The sequence below is a fragment of the Meles meles genome, chromosome 3, assembly GCF_922984935.1.
Source record: "Meles meles chromosome 3, mMelMel3.1 paternal haplotype, whole genome shotgun sequence".
Taxonomy (NCBI): domain Eukaryota; kingdom Metazoa; phylum Chordata; class Mammalia; order Carnivora; family Mustelidae; genus Meles; species Meles meles.
Genome location: NC_060068.1, coordinates 105,394,155 through 105,419,060, shown reverse-complemented (window position 1 = coordinate 105,419,060; position 24,906 = coordinate 105,394,155). Strand labels below are relative to the sequence as shown.

Sequence of the window (24,906 nt, the reverse complement as noted above, 5' to 3'; positions counted from 1 at the left end):
TATTGTTAAGGTTTGCTTCATGACCATAGCCTGCACATTGACCTTCTCTCTCCATTCAATAGTTTGTGGCTTTTGGAAGGGAGAAGCTAGTTCCTCTTAGTCTCTGTTAGTAAGTGGAGGTGGGGATGATGACATTATAGAGGTCATAGTTTGATACTTTTAAGCCTGTTCATTTCTTGACATTTTTAAGTCTTCTTAAGAGTAAAAAAGAAAAAAAAGAGAAAGAAAAAGAGAACAAGTGGGAATTTAATTTTTGGCAGAAGTACTTAGTTTTAAAATGATTTGTGCTTTGTGCATTGATAAGCAATAGGAAGAAATAAGTAGTTTTGCATAAAATATTTACAGTTTTATAGCATAAAATAAGAATTACCAGAGGAAGCCTGAGTGGCTCAGTTGGTTAAGCATCTGCCTTCGGTTCAGATCATGATCCCAGGGGCCTGGTATCGAGTCCCACATCCGGCTCCTTGCTCAGCAGAGAGCCTGCTTCTCCCTCTGCCTGCTGCTCCCTCCACCTGCTGCTCCCCCTGCTTGTGTTCCTGCTCTTTCTCTCTCTCTGACAAATAAATAAATAAAAGTCTTAAAAAAAAAAAAAGAATATACTAGAAAAAATATCCAGATAGAAATTTTTCTTTTTATCTTTGTCTGACATATTGTTTAAAACTTGACATATGAAGAAATTAATGTGTTAAGGAAAATATAATATTTAGCAAGGCTTTGTTCAATATTTTTAAGCTTTTATTAACATTAATTTAATTATAGCCCAGATTCAATTTTTCCTTTGAATTGTTATTGAAATAATTTCTTAGGGTTGCTAATTGTGCAGATGATTGTGTAGTTTTTGAACAAAAGCATAGACCAGTCAAACAAGCTGACCTCTCCCCTGACTCAGATTATTATTAATGACTGTCGTTAATGTGTGCATTATTCAGTCATTGTACCTCCATCATTTTCAGCAACTATCTTTGTGTCCTTCAGGAGTCCTCTACCAGTGATTACCTTCCATAGTCTTCCCACATCCCTTTACGTAAACTCTTGCTGTTGTAAGAAGCTTTTAAGAGAAGGCATTAATGTTTAGTAAGAAATTACGGAATACTAAGACGTTCTGCTCAGCTTTTATGTTATTTCTATTAATTACCACTGGTCCCATATAGTTAGAAATATTGAACACATTCTTATAGATATGGAAACAATACACAATCATGTTACCCTAAGGCGACCAGGTTAATAAGTGACAGAGCTAATGTTCATACTTAGAGCTCTGGACATCGTTTTTCCTGTTGTACTAATGTGGAATCTTGTTTAGCTGCTTATGCTAATTTGATGTACGAAGTTTCCAGAACTATCTCAGGGGATTGAGAATCATTTTTTATATGATCACTACCTATAAAATTTTTTTTTCCAGTTTAGAGTGTGCTTAATTTACATGAAGTTCTTCTTAGAGTGTAGCAGTAAAAACAAAACAAACGCAAAAAGCAAAACAATAAGTTTTTTAATATATTGCCTCTACCATGTTCAAGAACGTTTTGTTATGGCATATTTTCAAACATAGAGAATAGTATAATGAACCCTAAGAAGCCATCACCCAGCTTTCTTTACCAATTTTTAATTTATGGCCCATCTCATTTCTTTTTTTTTTTTTTTTTAAGATTTTTAAAATTTATTTGACAGAATGAGATGGTAAGAGCGGGAATACATGCAGGGGGAGTGGGAGAAGGAGAAGGAGGCATCCCACGGAGCAGGGAGTCCGCCACAGGGCTCAATCCCAGGACCATGGGATCATGATTTGGGCCTAAGGCATACGCTTAAAGATTGAGCCACCCAGGCGCCTTGACCTATCTCATTTCATCTATATTCCTCCATATCCCCAATTTATTTTCTTTTTTTTAAAAGATTTATTTGTTATCCGAGAGAGAGAAAAAGAGAGAGATCATGAACAGGGGGAAGGGATAGAGGGAGAAGCACACTTGCCTCTGAGCAGGGACCCTGATGCGGGACTCAGTCTTAGGACCCCTGGATCACAACCTGAGCCAAAGGCAGACACTTAAGCAACTGACCCGCCCAGGTGCTTTCCCCCATTTATTTTTATACAGTTGTTTTTTACTGAGATGTAATTGATATAGATAACATGAGTTTCAGGTGTACAACCTAATGATTTGGCATTTGTATATATTGTGAAATGTTCACCACACTTAAGTCTAGTTAACATCTGCCACCATATATATTTATAGAAACATTTTAAAATTTAAAATTCAAAATTTTAATTTAAAAATAAATCATTAAAAATATAAATTTATTTCTCTAAATGATCAATAAATGTTTTAATAGGTATCTCTGAAAGATAATCTTTTTTTTGTTAAATATTTTATTTGTTTATTTAACAGACAGAGATCACAAGTAGGCAGAGAGGCAGGCAGAGAGAGAGGAGGAAGCAGGCTCCCTGCTGAGGAGAGAGCCCCATATGGGGCTGGATCCCAGGACCCTGGAATCATGACCTGAGCCGAAGGCAGAGGCTTTAACCCACTGAGCCACCCAGGCGCCCCTCTGAAAGATAATCTTTAAAAAATAACCACAATATCATTTTCCTACCTACAATTTTTAAAATAATAATTCCTTAGTATTATTAAATGTCTAAGCAGTTTTCATATTTTTCTTACAAATATGTATGTGTGTGTTTAATGAATCTTTTGAATCAAGATTCAATAAGATTTATATGACAACTGTTGGTCAGTGTCTCTTAAGTCTCTTTTGTCTGTGTGCTCCCCTTCCATCTTTCTGTTTCCTTGCAAGCTTTGATTGAAGAAATGGAATGTTTATTCTTTAGGCTTCCTACTGGTGTGGATTTTGCCAGTTGCATCTCCATGATTTTATTTTACTTGTTTTTCTGTCTCTTGGATTTCCTATAAAGTTGTAGTTAAATCTAGAGACTTGATCAGAATTCGGGTATGATGTGGGTTTTTTTGTTTGTTTTTTTACTAGACTGCTTCATAGCTAGTATTGTATACTTCCTTCCGGAGGTAATAAACATCTGATTATCTTTCTTTTTGTGATATTATTAGCCATAAATGATCATTAATTCATAAATTATCAGTAGATCCATTAATTCATTAGGAGTAGTCTCAATTCTGTTATTCCTTCCTTCTTTATTAGCTGAAATGTGTCTATAAAGAGAAACTACCCTTCATCAGCTATTTGGTTACCCTTAGATATAAATCCTATGAGAATGGCAGTTTGATTTTTTTTCCCTTTTATTTACCAGTTAACAAAACAATAAGGTGATCCCCTAACATCCTTCACTGGTGACTAATGAAGTTTTGTTTTTTACTTGAACATTATTTGAACTTTCAAATTTAAGCATATGTGATGGCTTTTACTTCATCATAGTTCTCATTCTTTTAGAAGCAAAAACTGTTGAAAGATGGGACAATTGGATTATCTTTGGTCAATAAGGTTAGCTGCAAAGTCCTTTTGATGTGACCTCACTATAGTCTCTCATAATTCCGTTGGTTTCTGATATGGCAAGTATTTCAGGCACATCTTACACACATTCTGCCCCAGTCTTGGAACCAGTTATTTTTCTAAGCCCTTGTTGCATTCGTTAGAAAATAGTATGTAGAGACCATAGTGTAAGCTAGAGACTATTTCTGCTTGGTGTGTCATTGTCTCTAGCACTTACTGGTTTGTCAGAGTTAGGAATTATTTATTTTTCTTATGGACAAAATACATCATGAGTTCATGTCAGTACTTCCAATTCAGAGCCATAGAGTTTTTACTTAACTTCTGCAGTCTTCTGTGTTTTCTCTCAATTGTTCCGAAAATTTCACTTTTCATCAAAGATTACTCGTTTACTCATTTGATTTTAAGATATCCATAGAACTATGTCAATACAAATCAGGGGACGCCTGGGTGGCTCAGTGGGTTAAGCCGCTGCCTTCAGCTCAGGTCATGATCTCAGGATCCTGGGATCGAGTCCCACATCGGGCTCTCTGCTCAGCGGAGAGCCTGCTTCCCTTCCTCTCTCTCTGCCTGCCTCTCTTGTGATTTCTCTCTGTCAAATAAATAAATAAAATCTTTAAAAAAAAAAAAAGAATACAAATCAGCACACTGAAAAAAAATTAAATTAAAAAAAAAAGAATACAAATCAGCAGTACTACCAATATGATTTCTGAGAACTCTTTGATATTTTTTGTTTTGCAGCACCCCCACCCCCGCTTGGGCTACATAAAATAATTTGATATAGTTCCTCTTTTTTTTTTTTAAGATTCTATTTATTTGGTAGAGTGAAAGAGAGACCATGAGATGGGGGAAGGTCAGAGGGAGAAGCAGACTCTCTACTGAGCAGGGAGCCTGATGTGGGATTTGATCCTGGGGTTATGACCTGAGCTGAAGGCAGATGTTTCACCAACTGAGCCTACCCATGCACCCCAGTACCATTCCTTCTGTGTGCCTAAATGCATAAAAGAAAAATAGGATTCTTGGGTGCCTGGGTGGCTCAGTGGGTTAAAGCCTCTGCCTTCGGCTCAGGTCATGATCCCAGGGTCCTGGGATCAAGCCCTGCATCAGGCTCTCTGCTCAGCAGGGAGCCTGCTTCCCCGCTCTCTCTCTCTGCCTGCCTCTCTGCCTACTTGTGATCTCTGTCAAATAAATACATAAAATAGTTTAAAAAAAAAACAAAGAAAAATAGGATACTTAAAATACTGTAGTATTTTAATATTTGAATTCATCAATTTCAGGGCACCTGGATGGCTCAGTGGGTTAAAGCCTCTGCCTTCGGCTTGGGTCATGATCCCCGGGTTCTAGGATCGAGCCCCGCATCGGGCTCCCTGCTCACCAGGGAACTTGCTTCCTCCTCTCTCTCTGCCTGCCTCTCTGCCTACTTGTGATCTCTGTCAAATAAATAAAATCTTAAAAAAAAAAAAGATTTCACTAAATTCATCAATTTCATCAGATTGTAAAATTGGACTATTTAATACAATTTTACAGTTCACAAGTAAATGTTTGGGTTTTTTGCTTGCCAGGTGCTAATGTTCATGCCACAACAGCAACAGGAGACACAGCCTTAACCTACGCTTGTGAAAATGGACATACGGATGTTGCAGATGTTTTACTTCAAGCAGGGGCCGATTTAGTAAGACATTTTTATTTATTTATTTATTTATTTGTGAATGTTGATATTCTTTCATTTATTTTTTACATTTAGAAAACACTTGGAAAGGAGATCAATGGTTTGCATACTTTGCATAAAATAACTTTTGAAAAAGTTATTATGATTATTGCATTCATTATATATGAAAGTACTTAGTTTTTAATAGGGCATATTCTTTCTTTCCTAGATAAAACTGTTTGTTGGTTTCTTCTGCTAACGCCAGTCCTGTTTGACATTCCTGAACTTTTTAAACTGCTCTTTTTAGACATATAATTTCAAAGATATGTTTACAGAATAGAATAACCTATCACATCACTTTGATTTCTTTTGTTTCTTTAATTAATTTGACTTTTGAAAACAAAACTGTCCTCTTCCTAACAACATTATTACAGCATTCTGTTGGTTTTCTTTTAATGTTTTCTGTTTTGGCTTTTCAAAATTTCAAATTAGATGGCAGCTTCATATATGTAATCTTTACAACTGTGGGAAATTGTAAATAGTTTTTCACTTTAAAGGTTCATACTTCTTGATGAAATGTGTGCTTTGACTAATTTTTATTTTGGAAGGTACTTTAAATTGCTTTCTAGAGTTTGTCTCCAAATTTTCTTTTATATTTCTTAAAAATCTGTGAGACATTCACAGCTATAAATGTTGTAGAGGACTGATACATTAAAGTTATTTAGAAAAAAAAATTTTAATATTGCCATTTAAACCATTTCAAGTAACAGATATCCCCACAAAATGAGAACATTGTTGGAAAATAATGATTGTGGTTAACGTAAATGTATAGTATGATTATGCCATTTATCATTATTTCTACTGATTCTAAATATTATAATGATAATAATCGGATTCATTCTAATCAATCAGGATCTTCCTCATCAGTTAGAATTTCTGAGAGGTGTACTTTTTTTGCTTGAAAATTACGCAGAATGATGCATTAAGTGGATCTTAAACTTCTGTCTTCTTTCCTTTTTTAGACTTGCTTTGGGTCATCCATAAAAATTAAGAATTGAAGTATTTCACCATTTGAAATAAAGAAATAAGATATAGCATAAAAGCTATATACAAAGTTTAATATTCCTCTGAATTCTATCTGATTCTCTCCATTTTTCTTTGGCAAAGTCATTTTCTTAATCTGTTTGTTTAAAATTATTCTGAAAATATTAAGTAGTAAAGAGAGGAACTATCTGTTAAATAGAATCTAATATATAGCAAAACCTTATTGATTTCATCTAAGAGAACTAATATATAGCAAAACCTTACTGATTTTGAGTTTAAAATCTATTATGAAATATTTTTAATTTAAATGTTTTATTTTGTAGTCTTCTGGAATTACATAAAGAGTATGATTAGAGTTCCTCAGAAGAATTACGTTAAATGAACAGATAAAAAGATTTGAATTTATCATTATATTCCAAATGTATGATTAAAAAAGTGGCTTGATAAATAATATCTTAATTAAGTAGGGTAATATTATTATCCTAATACAATCGTTTATTCTATTTTACAATCATGCCTTCGCATTCATATTTATTTGTAATTATAACCATAGTGTAATATAGTTGTTTTCTATTTTTTCTACTGTGTGTTCTACATATTGCTACATAGTCTCTATATTTCTAGCTCTTCCATTAACAAACCATGATTCACTTATCATTGAACTTTTGACTTGCTTTCATTTTTCACAGTATAAATACTGTTAAATTTAATAACTTCATGAGCATAGCTTCTTTTTCTTTTGAATAACCTCATATATTGATTTTAACTTTAAAAATGTATTGCTTGTTCCATGCTTTTGCTATCTGTGGAGAGACTTTTCGATTTTAATATTAGTTCTTTTCCTGATTAATAAAAAGCAGTACTCGTTCTTTATAAAAAATATGGCAAGTGTGGGAAAGTATAGTAAGTTCGGTATTCAAAACCTACAAATAAACTTTGTGATTTCAGGCTTTACTATGTAAACCAGTGGGGGAAACAGACATAATAAAAAATAAGAAGTGAGTTAAACAGGCAGATCAGTCTGAATCCTGAAAAAAAGTGACTGATCGTTCTAACTAGCTGGACCTTATAGGCAATAGCATCTTTCTTGTTCGTGATTCTTTGCTGCCACCTCCTAGTATCTATTTTGGGCTATACTAATTTCCTCCTTTCCTTTGTAGATAGAAGGCTCTTCACTCCCATTCTATCTCTGGCATCCCACTGGTGTGTTCTGATACCTATATTTGTTAGTTGTTTAAGTAGAATGAATTTTCTGTGTGTATGGGCTGGCGGAGAACCTTCATTTTGGGGGGAACTATTTTTACCTTCAGTTTTAAATAAGGATGTCCAAGTCAACCTTGGAACATAGTCCAAACCAACCCCTATGCTTTATTAAATTTTAGAGCCTAACTCTGGCCACAGTTCAAGGTTTTGGAATAATAATTTGTGAAAAGGAACTTAAAAGCTATTGTTTCTCATTCTTTAGAATATTTTGTACCAGAATCAGTTAGGATATTAATTATGGTTTAAAAAACTTTTAATGCAACAATTTGGTTTTCTTGTATTGTTGCCTGAAATGAAACTGAAAACTTTTATGGCTTTTCATTCTAAATGTATAGTAGGTATAATTCAGGACTTAGTTTTAAGGGAAATCTAGAATTTTCTCATTGATTGCTTTTAAAAAATTCTCAGCTAGGGGGCGCCTGGGTAGCTCAGTGGGTTAAAGCCTCGGTCTTCAGCTCAGGTCATGATATCAGCGTTCTGGGATCAAGCCCCACATCGGGCTCTCTGCTCCGCGGGGAGCCTGCTTCCCCCCATCTCTCTCTGCCTGCCTCTCTGCCTGCCTCTCTGCCTACTTGTGATCTCTGTCAAATAAATAAATAAAATCTTAAAAAAAAAAAATTCTCAGCTAGAACTCATGGCATACTTGAGTGTTTTCAGGTAGATCCTCAAAATATGTGCATGTTCTAATTTGAAACTTAGTTATTTAAAATGTCACTTTTTCTCGTTTTAAAAATATTTTAAAATAAATGATATATAGATATTTCTAGTAAAAAGGACACTGAATATCATATTTAGAGGATTGATATATATAGCTTTTCTAACTTTTTAATAATTAAATTTGAATAATCTATTTAAAACTTTTGGACTTGATTAGTATCCTTAAATAGACCACTTAAAATGTTCTTTTTGAAAATAAAAAATTAAATGAAAAATTGTCCATTAATTCCAGAATTATTTGAAAATTATCCCTGTTTAGCATGCAGAATCATTTTAACTACTCTATGAGTAGAAAACCTTGAGCAAATTACCTAATTCATATCTTCCTGATGTTTGCATCTCTTAGACAACAGTAATGGGAATGAATTGCATATTGAAATCAAGATTATTCCTTTATGTGTTTTCTTTGTCTACATAGCATCTTTGTTTATTGAGCCCAGGTTTATTTTTAGTTTTTGATAATGATTATAGGTATATGAGTAAACCCATTTTAAGAAAATTTGTATTAAAATGCATTAGCATTACTTAAAATCTAAAAGAAATATATTTAAAAATTGCCTTTGGAAACTGCTTAATCTTGTTTCTCTGAAAAGGAATTTTCATATTATTTGTGTTCTCACACATTTGTTACTGAACTCTTTGATCGGAAATTACCAATAACATCATTTCATAACTGAAATCGACCAACTCCTGTAGTCTTTTAGAACCTGCTCTGGTGTTCTTAATTACTCTAGGCTATTTTCCCCAGTTACTGGTCTTTAGACCAGAAGGCAAAGTTTTAGTATTTCATACTTGTTCTTGTCTCTGTAGCCAGCTAGCTTTAGCTAAAGCACTTATGGCTTGATTTCTTTTACCACAGTCGTCTTACTACTATTACTTTTCAACTTCAAGGTGGAGAATTTGCATTAACTATACAGCAGTTTGATTTGATTGTAAAACTCTGCATTTTTCTCTTGCTTGCTTTTAATTTTGACTTTGACTTTGTGTTGACTAACATGTCAGAGGTGTTTTGACTTGGTGTTTATGTTTTCCAAACCATTTGTGAAGATTATAGAATCTTAATCTTTTCATCATGACATGTTAATTTTGGTATTAAAACTTTGGTACATTTGTTAGGATAGGAGAAATAATGGTCATCTGTAGAATTTCCTTCATCTGTATTTGCCAGCAAAACTGAATTTGAAATGGGAGAAAGAGTGATAATATAAATCAGTTAAATAAGTCTTCAGCTCCTTGGCCTTTCATTTCTAAAAGAGGTATATTGTAGTATAACTGATCAGTAAGTTCCCCACTCAAGGAGTACTTCCTATGGTAAACAACTAACATAGATATTAAGGGAATGTAAGTACATTCTAGTTATGTTCATATGGAGAGATTTGGTGACCCACCTTACCATTTTATAGGCCAGCATTGCTGTTTGAAAGTAGAACTTACTATAGGAAGAAATGCTTATGGAAGATATCCTATAATCCTATATCTGAATGGAAGTCTAATGAGCAGCAAAGACTACACTTAGTTGTTTCAAAAGAACTAATGCGGGGCGCCTGGGTGGCTCAGTGGTTTAAGCCTCTGCTTTCGGCTCAGGTCATGATCTCAGGGTCCTGGGATTGAGCCCCGCATCGGGCTCTCTGCTCAGTGGGGAGCCTGTTTCTCCCTCTCTCTCTGCCTGCCTCTCTGCCTACTTGTCTCCTCTCTCTCTCTGTCAAATAAATAATTTTAAAATAAAATAAAATAAAATAAAAATAAAAATAATAAAAAGAACTAATGCTATGGAACATTAGACAGGATGTCTAAGTTTTCAGTATAGCCATCAAATGACTAATGAATACAGTAAACAAACATTTTCCTCGATTTTCACATCTATACAGTGAAATTTATGATTATTTTCGGACCTGTTTTACCAAGTCATGTAAATACTGTTACTTTGGCTCTGCTGGGTATCCTTGGACAAATCACTTAAATTCTTCAGGCTTCTTTGTTTCTCTTCTTCTTCCTTTTCCTTTTCTTGTGTATTCCTTTTTTTTTTTTTTAAGATTTTATTTATTTATTTGACACAGAGAGAGATCACAAGTAGGCAGAGAGGCAGGCAGAGAAAGAGGGGGAAGCAGGTCCTTTTCCTTTTCTTGTGAGGGATTTAGACCAGATGATCTTTAACTACCTGGCTTAAGTCTAATTTTGTGATTTCTGAAGAACAAGTGAATTCCCTATTTGGAGGTATTAGATGGATTAGATCATCTTGAATGTTTTGTTAGTCCAAGAATATGTAAAGTACTATGAGATCTTAAAGAAGATGAATTTTTAAGATTATAAACCATCATTACTAATAATGGTGCTAAGTATTATGTAAATTATTTTCCCTCCTAAAATATTTGTATGTATTAGATGCATTTTAATTACCCCCAAAATTATTTTGAGTGTTAACTATAATTACTAGTTAGCAGATTTAACTTGTCATAAAATATCTTATAGATTGTCTTAATAGATAGAAGTTATTTATCCCTGGGGTGTCTGGGTGGCTCAGTTGGTTAAGCATTTGACTCTTTTTTTTTTTTTTTAAGCATTCGACTCTTGATCTCAGCTCAGGTCTTGATCTCAGGGTCATGAGTTTGGGCCCCATGCTGGGTGTGGAATCTATTTAAAAAAAAAAGTTATTAATCCCTAAAATACATAATTGACTTAGTAAGGCTACCCAATAAATGATAATCTGGCATTATAAAGCTAAGTCATTACCTTTTAGTCATCTGTTAATATTTTATTCTACTTAAATACTGTTAAAGAAGTAGGAAGAGTTTCTTTGACATGGATTTTTTTTTTTTTTGGATTTTTGTTTTAAATGAACTTTTTCCTCAAGAATATAAGTCTCTCAGTTATCTTTGGAATTATTCAATTACAAATACATTCTTTTTTTTCTTGTGGTCAAAGTTTATTTCAAGTAGCAATATAAACTTGTGTTCATCTTCTCATCTTACATACCTTAAAACTTTTCAAAATGTCCTTTGTGTAGGATTGTTTTTACAGCTTCGGCTTTCAAGTATACACAGGCAATGTTCAATGAGAGACAAGGAATTTAGAATGTCATTTTACTTTAAGATGTTTACCACCTTGGGGCACCTGGATGGCTCAGGCGCTAACCATATGCCTTTGGCTCAGGTCATGATCTCAGGGTCCTGGGATAGAGCCCACATCAGGCTTCCTGCTCAGTGGGGAGTCTGCTTTTCCCTTTCCCACTGCCCCTGCTTATGTTCCCTCTCTCACTGTCTCTCTGTCAAATAAATAAATACGATCTTTAAAAAAAAAAAAAAAAATGTTTACCACCTTGAAGAATGGGTGGAAAAGGGAGAGGATACTGAAGGCATGAGATAGAGCTAGTTTTTTTTTTTTTTTCTCACAGCAAATCTGTTTTAGATGAAATGGGTCAGAGGAAATAAATAAAACCAACCTAAGGAAGTGTTGTAGGTACAGAGCATTGCCAGTTATGGGGTATTTGCCATATTGAGTAGAAGTTGGTTCTGTACCAATACTAAATTTCCTTGTTATTTTGGCTAAATTGTTATTTTTTTTTTAAGTTTATAATTGAAATTTTTTTCTTAGTTTTTTTTTTTTTTTTTTAAAGATCTTATTTATTTATTTGACAGAGAGAGAGAGATCACAAGTAGGCACAGAGACAGGCAGAGAGAGGGGAAGGCAAGCTCTCTGTTCAGCAGAGAGGGCTCGATCCCAGGACCCTGAGATCATGACCTGAGCTGAAGATAGAGGCTTAACCCACTGAGCCACCCAGCACTCTGAGAATTTTTTTCTTAGTTTTAAATAGGTGATATCTTTACATGGTTCAAAATTCAAATGTAAAGTGCCCTATGGGCACCTACTTTCCCTCTCCATTGGCCATAATGTTCATTTCCTGTATCCTTCCAGAGATATTTTATGTGTGTATGATGAAAAGTCACATATGTTGAAAGAAACAGTTATCAGTGTTCAGTGCTTTGTATAATTCCTTATTGAGATAGAATTTTGGTTTCACTATACTTTCTCCGTAGTGTTGATCATAGCTTTTAAGGCCTTTTTTTTTAAACATTTTTAGAAATTTTTTTAAAGTTGAAGCACTTTAACACTGATGAGGAAATTGGGCACTTTGAATATGTCATAATGGTCTATCACCAATTTTCATCCCTAACCATAAAGTTGGCTCTCTGACTCTTTTTGCTTTCCTTGAATTGAATTCTCCCAGACAAATGAACTTCTTTGGGCACTTTTTAGAAAGTTGAAATTACATGACTTGGACATGAATGTGTTAACACTCTCTGGTTCTTATTTGTGGAATTTATTTCCTTTGAAATGAGATTTGATGTGAACTTCCCTTAAAAGAAAAAGCTTTGAAAGATTAATTTGTTATCTGTATTAAATCTTATGAAATAGAAATGTGGACCAGGTCCCCTTTCATAATCTTTTTTAAATTTCAGCAATAGGGGCGCCTGGGTGGCTCAGTGGTTTAGGCCACTGCCTTCGGCTCAGGTCATGATCTCAGGGTCCTGGGATCGAGTCCCGCATCGGGCTCTCTGCTTGGCAGGGAGCCTGCTTCCCTCTCACTCTCTCTGCTTGCCTCTCTGCCTACTTGTGATCTCTCTCTGTCAAATAAATAAATAAAATCTTTAAAAAAAATAAATAAAATAAATTTCAGCAATATTTGTCCTTCTAGACATTTCTATCCCCAAGCATATATATAGTCCATGTATGTGAACAGTGTCTTTTCTTATATGAGTGGATTTGTTACTACATATACTCTTCTGTAACTTTTTTCTTATAATATTTTTCTATGTTCCTATAGATTACTCATTCTTCTTCACAGGTACCAGGGTTCTATGTAATTTATTGACCATTTATTTATTCATGAACTTCTGGGTTATTACAGTTTTTAAATATTATAGATACGCTATACTATATATTGTTAAACATATTTACATATTTCTGCTACTTTTGTGAATTTATCTATAGGGATAAATTCCTAGAAATGAAATTACTGGTTATCAGAAGATCCACATCTAAAATTTTGGTAGCTGCTGCCAAATTGTTCACAAATGCTGAACCAGTCTGCATCTCTATTAACAGTTGAGACCTGATTCCCCACATTCTTATTGAATTATAGTGAGTGAGTTCCTTCTCTTTCTTTCTTTTCTTGGTTTAATTTTCTAATCTTTAATCAGAGTCTCCATGTTTGTTTTATCTAAAAAAATCTTTCTGTGTTCCAAGTAGCTCTGTGAGCTGCTTCTTAATTGCTCCCAAAGCTTTTGTGAACTACATAAAACACAGGTGTAAAATTACTTTCTGAAAGAGTATTCAGACATCATCTACAAATGCAAATTTTGAAATATTTTTTAATTTCCTTAACATTGAATTTTTCAAGAAAAATCAAATATTCAGACAATATTGATTTCATTCTGAAAGAGGAGAATAATGTATCTTCCCCCATAGGATTTGCATGAGTTCGGTTTTTTTTTTTTTTGTATTGTCATTTTTTAATAACATTTATATTTACAGTCTTTCTTTTTTTACACCATTTCTCATGTTGTTTAACTTTAACTGTGTATTTAGGGGATTCACTGTTTATCTTACTACTCTTGTAGTAGGTAGCCTTATAATTCTGGAGTTCCTAAACCTGACTCCCTTTTGGCTGGCTGATAGTGGCATTTTGATTTGAATTTACTTTCCTCCTCCAAAAAATGAATTCACAGATGCTTGCATTTTTGAGACTACTATATGTTGTATTTATGAATGAATGTAACCATATATAAAATTATTGAATTGCTTCTTTTTTCTCCTCAAAATTTAAAACCCTCTATTGTACTGTCTTCTGGTACTGAATATTTCCAAAGCTTGCTGGAATAGTCCCTATTATGTGTAAGTTACTTCCTTTTTTTGCCTGGATTATCATATAAGAGTCTTTCATTATACTTTTAAACCTTTGAGATTTCATCAGACTATGTCTTGGTGTTTATTATTTTATATAATTTTTCCTGGAAATTAGTGAGAAGATTTTAGGTCATCTTGTTAGGTCTTCTCCCCCTCCTTCAGTTTTCTTGTATTATATCCTTGAATGCTTCTTTTTCTATTCTGCTTTCTTCTGGGATATTTATTATTGGTATATTGGATTTTTCTTGTTTCTTTTATCTTTATGTCTAATTCTTTGCATTTCTTTCTTTTTTCCTCTGCATTGTTTTTCTTAAGCCCATCCTCCAGGTCACTATTTTTTTCTGTACATTTCTGCTTCTATGTGATTTTCATGATTTCGTGATTTAGTTTCTTCTCTTCTTCCAACTTATTTTTAGAACTTTTCTTGTTGTTATATCACTTTATTCAGTTATTTAAAGAATTCAGGTTCTCTTTATTTGGAAGTATAGGGGATATTTGACTAAAAATTTATTGTTTCCATTTTTATAGGAATTTCTTAGTACGTTCTCTATTGGATACTCTGTACTTATTATTTATATTTGAATGAGGCTGGCTATTTATTGAACATCATGTAGGGGTGGGGCAGGGAGAGGAATCCTAATAGCTTCTTCAGATTATATAGTTGTCTCAGCATACTTACTCACCAAGTCTCCATCATAGGAGCATATATCCCCCTAAGGTAAGCATGTCACCCAAAGAAGAGGTAGGAGTGACTTAAGAGTGAAGTTTCTCGGAGCACCTGGGTGGCTCAGGTGGTTAAGCACCAGACATGATTTCAGCTCAGGCTGTGGTCTCAAGGGTCATGAGATGCGCCTTGGCCCTGCACCTGAGTCCCTACTCAGGGGGCACGCTGCTTGAGATTCTCTCCCTCTCCCTCTGCGCATCCCCTTGTGTGTGCTGTACACACACACACACACACACACACACACACTCTCTCTCTCTCTCTCTCTCTCAAATATATAAATAAATCCTTTTTTAAAGAGTTAAAAAAAGAGTGAAACTTTCTCTAGGCCATGTTTCTTTTATTGGAGACTTAGTTCTGTGGTTAGTGACTGAAAAGGTTATTGCTGTTTCTTCTACGGTATCCCTATCTCACCTTCAGGTACTTTCTGTCACAACTTTAGACTGAGAAAAAAATAGATCTATTCCATATCTCAAGCTCTTTGGAAGTTCCTGATTTAGTTGAAAAGCATGAGTGCTAAGGGCATTTCTCAGGGAGAAAACTATATAACTATTTAAACACTTTATAGTATTTTCTTTACTTTTTCTCCCAACTTCTGATATTCCCAATTCCTTTGATTTAAATATTTTCCTTGGTTAGATAGTAAGACACTGCTCTTGATTCTGTGGCTCTAGTTGTATTTCAAGACAAAGGCATGAGTTCAAGTAATTCAGCAGAATTTTTGTGTGTAAAAGTTTATACTGAAGTTATATTATAGAGAACCACATTATCAGACCCCTAAAAAAAAAATCATAGTCTGCTTCTGAGATTATGATCTCTATAGATGAGAATCTCTTTAGTTGAAGATCCTGAGTTTACAAAGCCCAGCACCTGAAATACCAGTCACAAGGTCTTCACGGCCAAATGTGATTTTCATTTTTGGAATAAGATCCGTGAGTTCTTCTTTTTCCTTTCACAGGACAAGCAGGAGGACATGAAGACTATTTTGGAGGGCATAGATCCGGCCAAGCATCAGGTGAGGGAGGCCTTTGATGCTTGTAAGCTACTACATAAGGAATAGATGTTGTAGGTAACCAAAACTCTGGATATCTGAATTACAGCCAAGAAGTTCCAGGACCTTGCTGGGTGACAAAGGAAATATTCTTCAATTGAAAAAGATTATGAAGTTCCAATAAGAAGAGATTTATGTTACTAGTAGTTTGCTTCCTTAGTATTTTATTTGTGTGGTATTCCTAAAAAATTTCTTAGGTGAAAATAGATTTTCTTATTCAGATAGTTCTTTTGCATTCTTCCTTACTGGGAGATTCAACATACTACAGAGAGAAATCCTCAGTTTTAAAGTCCTTTGCATTCCGCTTTGTTCATCAAAAATCTGAAACCCAGGCTTAGGGAGTTATATTGGATTGTTTTTTTATATAATCCTCAAAGAAAAAAAAATTAGGTGAAGCGTTTACTATATGTTATTCATGCCATTAATTTCTATAAACTTAAAATTATTTTTGTAAAATTGCCCCCTGTAATTTCATTTTGAAATTGATTTTTAAGAAGGTAAATAATTATTCATAATCAAACATTTCTTTTGAGAAAATGTTTTGAATTTGTGCCTCATGGTTTTAAGAGTCAAGCAAATTTAGTATCCATTTTAATTCAGAGAGATTTGTTTAAACTCAGGAAGCAGTGCTTGATTTTAAAATCACGAATAAATTGTGATTATATCACAGTTAACCTTCTAAAATAAATTTTTCAGTATCAAGCCACTCTTAATCAAAAGGCTTGTTAAGGATCTTCATTATTGTCTTGTTGAATGAGAAGCTGCTATATTCATTCTCTTTTGAACCACATAAATATATTTCACAAAACATTATGTGAAAATACGAATTTTTACTCAGTTGTATAGTATCTCAGGCTCCTATCAAGAACATAAAGCGGAGTGTTATTTCAGATAAAGTATTTCTTTCTTCTCAGATTGGCTAAAGGAAACGTGATTATAAATCTATTCTCTACACTGTAAGTCTCAAAAACTTGGGGTAGTTTTTTTAAATGAGCTTTGTGGCCCCACTTTTATTAGAGGTTCAGATTGAGTAGATCTGAAATGGGGACTCTGCATTTTAAGTGATATCCCAGGAGATGCTGATGGCAAGTTCTCCATATTCCACACTTTGAGACATTGCTAGAGTCCATCAGTTACTCTGCATCAGTGTTGAGTTCTCTTCCTTTTCCATTTTTGCTTTATAATCCATCATTCTTTCTCCAAACAAACTGAGTAAGTTGGTTTTTCTCTTTCACTTAGGATTTTTAGAAGCTGAGCTAAACACAAGCCCTAGAGTAGTGCCTCAATCTTTTTTCCATCTCAATTGTCCTAAGGGATATGAATAAGATCAGTAAGAGCAGATCACTAAGGTAATAATTAAAATACGTGGTAGATTGGAAGAACATACCCCCCCCCCCGGGGGGGGGGGGAGAAAATTAGAATCCTCTAGTACATACATAGTATAAAACAGTCTCCTCTCCCTCTTCTGTGATTCTGGTCTTTCCCTTGACAATGTCCTCCTCCAACTTGAATAAGTACTGCCTCTGTAATATAGTTACAATCCTTAGATGTATAACTTGGGTGTGCATGGCTATAATTTTAAGGGAAATCAACTTACTTTTTAAAAAATAAACTTAATTTTAAATTAAATTTTATTATCTAAATCCAAATGGGGAAAAAAAATGCACCCTTTTCCTCCTGGTGCTTATTCCTCAGAACCAAAACATTGCAGAGTATTTTTCATGAATAAGATTTTAGGGGACTTACAAAGTTCTAGTTATCCATTTATCAATATAGTTCAATGATAATTAATTAGCTTATCTTAATTAACTTTAAATATGACCTACTTTTTAAATGTTAAGTTTTTATTAAGGAATAACGTACAGATTTTTTAGTTTTACTATTCAAAGCTAGAAGACTTTTATCTATTTTTTTCTTGATCTAAAACTATTTGTGAAGTACACAAAATTCCTAATACCTTTTCTTTTAAAGGCCAAGTTCTCCCTTTCTAGGTTATTGTATTTTGAATGAGCCCTTTTCGGCTATCTCAAGTTTGTTTAAATAGAAGTACAAATGACATCCAGTCAAGAAGGTAAAGTCAGTGTTAGTGTATTTTGAAAACTCTCTGCTCTCTGTTGTTTCAAGTATGTAGATATAATAAAGTATGGGAGAAAAACCAATTAAGACTCTGTAGCTACAGTTAGAAAAAAAGATTAAAGAACACTAGACTAGAAGTGGAGCATGGATGCACAGCTGAAGCTATATGCCCAAGGAGAATTAAAATTGAAAGAAAGGGGGAGTGTGGGGGCTGGGATTACAGTTTCTGTAGGCAATAGGGACTGAATGCATCACAAATGGAATAGGCGAGTAGATCTAGTCTACTTGACTGAAGCAAGGAACTGGGGACCTTATTGCCCTACCTGTGAACAAAGGTGGGGAAAAAAGCTACAATCAGGGGCACCTGGGTGGCTCAGTGGGTTAAAGCCTCTGCCTTCGGCTCAGGTCATGCTCTCAGGGTCCTGGGATCGAGCCCCACATCGGGCTCTCTGCTCTGCAGGGAGCCTGCTTCCTCCTCTCTCTCTGCCTGCCTCTCTGCCTACTTGTGATCTCTCTCTCTGTCAAATAAATAAATAAAATTTAAAAAAAAAAAAGCTACAATCAACTTCCTTGTTGCAGTTAGAAATGATCTACTTGTTCTTGGTAGAATGAAGATACAAAGACAACAGTGTAACTAAACTTGGAAGACACTCTTTTTTTAAGACTTTATTTATTTATTTGACAGACAGAGATCACAAGTAGGCAGAGAGGCAGGCAGAGAGAGAGAAGGGGAAGTAGGCTCCCCACCGAGCAGAGAGCCCGACTCGGGGCTCGATCCCACGACCCTAGAATCATGACCTGAGCTGAAGGCAGAGGCTTAACCCACTGAGCCACCCAGGTGCCCCTCTATTTTTTGATTTAGTGAGCAGAATTGAAATAATTCCATGAGACCAGAAGTTTAAGTTGCCAACAAAGATCTCTTGCTGACATGGACTTTTAGGGTCAGATTCAGGCAACTTTCAGATCATCTGATGAGAAGGGATAAGTTTGTAAATAGAAATAAAAGAAAAAACTCTCATGCAAATTGAGTTTTTCACAAAAATTATGAAGCTCAAGAGCAAATCTACATGGAGAGATAGTCAAGATGTAGCAAACAAACAAAAAGCAGCAAAACAGAAAACTTCAAGCTCAGGCAATTAAAATAAAAGACTTAAAACATGCTTATTTTAAACTATAACTAGTAGTCATAAAACAACATGAAATAATGAAACAAAAGCCAATAATTATGAATTAAGAACAGATGGGTATGAAATAAGAAATGTTAACTTTGCGAGAGGGAAAATTGTGGAAATAAAATATATATGGGATAAATAATATATTGGACTCAGTTGAATAAAAAAATAGTGAATCAGGTGATTAAATGAGAAATAACACAATATAGCATAAAGATAAAGAAATGGAAGATTTTATGAAAGAGAAATTGAGAAAAAGGGTAGATCGAGAAGCTCTACCACACATTTGAAATTTCCGAATGAGAGGATAGAAATACACAGTAGAGGCAATGTTTGACGAGGTAATGATAGAGAATTTTCTGAAATTGGAGCCAGACATGAATCCTTGATTGAAAAATTAGTAAATAAAACAAATGAAACTGTAGAATTTGAAAGATAATATTTTAGAAGCTACTAGAAGGGGAAAAGTGCATTACTTCAAAGGAGCAACAATCAAATTTTTGACAGCAGATTCTCATTAACAGTAATAATCACAGAAGACAGTGGGAAGTAATATCCTCCAAATACCAGAAAAAAAATAGAATTCTATACTCAACTACTCTTCCAGAGAAGGAAAAATAAACTTATTTTCAGATCTACAAAGAATAAAAGAGCTTACCACCTCAGATCCTTGCCAAAAGAACTACTAAAAGATATATACATCAATAAGGAGACAGATATATCCTGGAGGAAGGCGTGGGATGCAGGAAGCTACGGTAAGCAAAGAAATTAGTGAAACATATTATAAATATAAATTTTTAATACAACACCTAAATTTTTATGCTTAAAACCAAAGTGATACTAAAGTTTAGACAGCAGTAGCATGAAATTCGGAAGAATGTGTTAAAAGGTTGAAAAGCCATGCTGGAGTCCCTCTGTTGTTCAGGAGAGAAGGATCAGGTACTGAATAACTTTAAAGATTTTTTTTTTTTTTTTTGCAAGATATGTCAGTAATCAGAACAAATATAAATCTGTTGAACACAGTTGTTAAAGGGAAAGACTTTTGAATTAGATTAAAAATGAAAATCTAGCAAGTTCTGTCTTCAGGGATAAATCTAAAGTGAACTAATAGGGGAAGATTGACGAAGTGATGGAGAAAGTTATGTAAGGCAATATTAATATCCAATGAAATGGAATTTTTTAAAAAGATTTTATTTGTGACAGAGATAGCGCGAGAGAGAATACAAGCACAGGGGAGCTGGAGAGGGAAAAGCAGGCTTCCTGCTTAGTAGGGAGCCTGATATGGGGGTCGATCCCAGGACACTGGGATCATGACCTAAGCCAAAGGCAGATGCTTAATGATTGAGCTGCCCATTTTCCCCCTGAAATGGGATTTTAAGCCAAAAGCAATTTTAGAGATAAATGTTCCTTCAATTGATATAATAGTGATTAATCAGTAACAATCTAGCTTCTAAAGAAAATAGAAAATTACAAAGTTACAAGAAAGATAGGTCTATATTTGTGGTGATAGGGTTTTTTTCCACAGACTTCTGTATGAAACTGATCAAAGAGATAAAGCAATTGTTAAGAATAGAAAAATCAGATTTGCTTGTAAATAGCTAACATTCTATTCCTATTATATATATACTATGAATTCTTTTCCAGTACATGGAACATGAATAAAATTGTCCATGTTTTAGGCTACAAAGTCTTTAAGACAAACTCCTTAGTCACCTGGACTAAATTCTTTGATCTTTATTGATTTGAAATTACAAATTAATAATAAAACCTTTTTCAAAAAAATCCCATTCAACTAGAAAGTGAAGAAAAAATACTTTTATATAATTCATGGGTTAACGAGGCAATCATAGCGAAAATTACAAAGAAATTATCACAAAAACTACATATCAAAACTTAGGTGAGAGGATACAGCTAAAGTGGTCCTTAGAAGGAAAAGTTTTTTTAATATATAAAATGAAAGTAAATGAAGCTAATAAAAGAACAACAAAAAGCACCACAAAATAAGGTAATAATAAAGATAAAAGCAAAATTAATAGAATAGAAAACAACAAAAAATAGGAATAAAAAATAGGGAAGAAGACCAAACTTAAAAACTGATTTAGTAAAAACAAAACACAACTGCTGAAATAGATAAAATAAGGAAGACTGTTCATTAAAAAGGGGAAATGCACAGGTAAATGGTAGAAATTTAAAGGGAGTTACGACTATATGATACAGTAGAGATCATGAAAATTTATAAGGCAATCATATTAACATCAATAAATTTGAATACTTGCATGAAATGAATGCAGATTTTTTCCATGAATATATAAATTTATCAAAATTGACTCATGAATAGGAAACCTCAGTAGAACGATAAGTATATTACACATTGAATCAGTAGTTTAAAATCATCCATCCAATGAAAGGAAGAAGTTCAGATGAATATATAGGTGAGTTTTACCAGATGCTCAAGGAATAAATAAACTGTACGTTGTTCTAGCTATTTCCAAGAACAGAGAAAGAAGAAATGTTATAATGTGCAATATTTAAATTTATAACTTTGGAAAATAATTTTCTGTGTTTATGAAGGAAAAAGACCATAGTTTAGATCCTAAAATTTGATTGATCTTGAGCAAATATTGGCTTTGCTAACAAACCCAACATTCATAAGTAAGTAGTATATACAAATTTGATTCCTATTTTAGGGATTTATTTAGAATGAGAGAGCAAGCGCCTGCGTGCGCACAAGAGAGCAGGGGTGGGGAGCAGAGAGAGAGGGAGACTCAAGCGGACTCACCTCTGAGTGCAGAGCCCAGTGCAGGTCTCTGTCCTGGGACCCCAAGAACATGACCATGCCAAAAATCAGGAATTGGCCACTCATCTGACTGAGCCACCCAAGCATCCCTGATTCCTATTTTAAGAGAAGGACTTAGTGGTCAGATATCTTGGGGCACCTTATATATGTTGTAGGATTTACATTATTGATTTTAGGACACGAAATATTATAAATACATTAAAAAGTTGGGGCATTCCTTTACCTACCATTTTCTCAAATATAATTATGTTTTTCAAAACCAAAGAATGCATGCATGTATTTTTATGGAGGAAAATAAAATAGCCTTTCACACCTTTTATTTCAGAAATTTTATTAGTGTGTTGAATTTTGAAATTTGATTTGGAGTTAGGATCTTGGGACTATACTTTCTGATTTTTTATCATTTAAGAGCTATCATAATATTTTATATATGCAGAACCAACAGTTATTTTAAGTTTATTCTAAAGGAGGGCTTTCACAGTCTTTTGTCTTTGCCATTACTCACGGGACCTAGTTATGCTGATGGGTGTCACTGCTAGGCCTAAGAGAGAAGAAAGAAAGAAAAAAGAAAAGAAAAATGTTAATATTGCCCACCCATGTTCTAGTAACAATGTATTATCAAATGCAGATAATGAATGTCTAATTCTGAGTTTAGCTCCTACCCTTAATTTCTTGTTAAATTAACTTTTCTTTCTCTTATTCACCTAGTAGAAAATTAAAACTTCAAACCTCAGTACTAAGAAGGAAGATTTGAGAGGTCAGTTACACTTAGGCTCCTTCTTGGAGCAGTTTATTGTTTTAGATGTTAGGTATGTAATGTAATGGTAAGCAAAAATGACACGATTGGTGTTTTCATGCAGCTTACAGTTTAGTGGCAGAGACATGTTAGCCAAATAGTTATACAAACTAATATATGATTGAAACTTAAGAAGGAGTGGTTCATATAGCTACGTACATACAGATGGTCCTGAACTTAGGATGGTTCGCTCAGGATATTTCGACTTTATGATGGTGCAAGAGTGATACGCGTTTAGCAGAAACCATACTTTGAATTTTGAATTTTGACATTTTCCTGGGCTGGCGATATATGATAAGATACTGTCATGATGCTGGGCAGCAGCAGGGAGCAACAGCTACCTGTGAGTAGCTAATCTCACGGTGAGCCAGATAATCTCAAGGATAAACAACCAATGCACTCACAACCATCATGAACTTGTAGAATCATTCTGTTATTCACTTTCAGTACAGTGTTCATTCATTACATGAGATTTTAAGTACTTTATTATGGAGGAGACTTTGTGCTTGATGATTTTGTCCCAACTGTGGGCAAATACTCTGAGCATGTTTAAGGTAGGCTAAGCTAAGCTATGAAAGAATGTAGACTAGGTATATTAAATGCACTTTACACTTTGCATTAAATATACTTTACACATTTTCAACTTAAAATGGCTTTATCCATACATAACCCCATCATAAGTTGAGGAAGATTTGTAATAGAGTAATTGAGTCAGGAAGTTCACGGAGGTCTACCTTGAGGAAATAACACTTAGCTTGAGACGTGAAGGATGAAAAGGAGCTAATAGAGAAGTGTTACAGGGAAGAAAGAACAGCTTGAGCAGAAAGGCCTTGAGTCAGGAGTGGAAATAACACATTGCCAAAGGAGCAATTTATTTCCAGTGTGTAGTTGATTGCATTGATAATTCAGAAAAAAAGTGACATGGAGAAACTGAACAACTTTCTAGGTTTTTCTGATGAGGTTTTCTTTTTTTTTTTTAGATTTTATTTATTTATTTAAAAGATTTTATTTATTTATTTGATAGCGATCACAAGCAGGCAGAGAGGCAGGCAGAGAGAGAGGGGAAAGCAGGCTCCCTGCCGAGCAGAGAGCTGATGCGGGGCTCGATCCCAGGACCCTGGGATCGTGACCTGAGCCGAAGGCAGAGGCTTAACCCACTGAGCCACCCAGGCGCCCCTGAGTGAGGTTTTCATAAGGTATATTCCATTTTGTTTTAAGTAGATTTCTAGAATGTTAGATTTGGTTACATTTGAATGTAAATTCAGAATCCATTCCAAAGCATCACCTGTGTTAACCATCTTCTATATTTCAAAATTAGTAAAGAGTATCACCTCATCAATATGTATAATAAGAAGTCAAAACATAAATTAATTTTTGTAAGAAGTTGAGAGATTCTGTACTTTCAAGGTAAAAATTTTTAAATCTCTTTTAGAGTGTAATTCATGTCACTACAGGCCAGTTTAAAGTTTCCATTGGACTGACAGTCTACTTATTTCTTATTGTTAGTTTGCCTAAGTTGTAGATTAGCGGTAGTTATTTAACAGACTGAAAAGTATCCTATTGGCAGAGCACACTATTTTTTATTTTAAAAGATTTTATTTTTTAGGGGCACCTGGGTGACTTAGATGGTTAAGTCTCTGACTCTTGATTTCAGAAAAGGTCATGATCTCAGGGTCATGTGATCAAGCCCCTTGTTGGGCTCCAAACAGCCTGGAGGCTGCTTGAGATTTTCCCTCCCTCTCTCGCTGCCCCTCCTGCTTTTTCACGTGTGCTCTCTCTAAAATAAATAAATACGTCTTTTAAAAAAAAAGAGAGACTTTATTTTTTAAGTCATTTCCACCCCCAATGTGGGACTCGAACTCAAACCCAGAGATCAAGAGTTGCATACACCACTGGCTGAACCAGCCAGGCACCCTGAGCACACTATTTTTAAGTTGACTGTGGTAGCTAAAGGATTCTTTGAGTTAATTAGAAAAGAGCTGAAATAAAGCTTGACTTAAGCATTGTTCTCTACCAAGTTTTTCTTTTTTATATATTAATTTACTTGAGAGAGAGAGCACACACACAAATGGGGTGGAGGGGCAGAGGGAGGGAGAGGGAGAAGCAGACTCCCCACTGAGGAGGGAGCCCTATGTGGGGGTTGATCCCAGGAGCCTGGGATCATCACCTGAGCCAAATGCAGAGACTGAGCCACCCAGGCGCCCTTTATCAAGTTTTTCTTAGTAACAAAAGACCAGAACAACAAATTAATGTTTACATACATA

The 24,906-nt window shown here is 34.5% G+C and overlaps 1 protein-coding gene across 4 annotated transcripts in view; it reads left to right on the top strand.

The window, feature by feature from the left end:
• The window catches only part of ANKHD1 (ankyrin repeat and KH domain containing 1), a 129,643-nt gene that overhangs the window by 50,588 nt on the left and 54,149 nt on the right, over positions 1-24,906 (top strand). For 2 of the 4 annotated variants that reach the window (XM_045999003.1, XM_045999005.1), the window contains exon 10: positions 5,016-5,125. In XM_045999003.1, coding sequence (XP_045854959.1) covers positions 5,016-5,125 — 110 coding nt within the window. Of the gene's footprint in view, positions 1-5,015; positions 5,126-15,708; positions 15,783-24,906 lie in introns of those variants that run through there. The other 2 variants (XM_045999002.1, XM_045999006.1) reach the window with 2 other exon arrangements.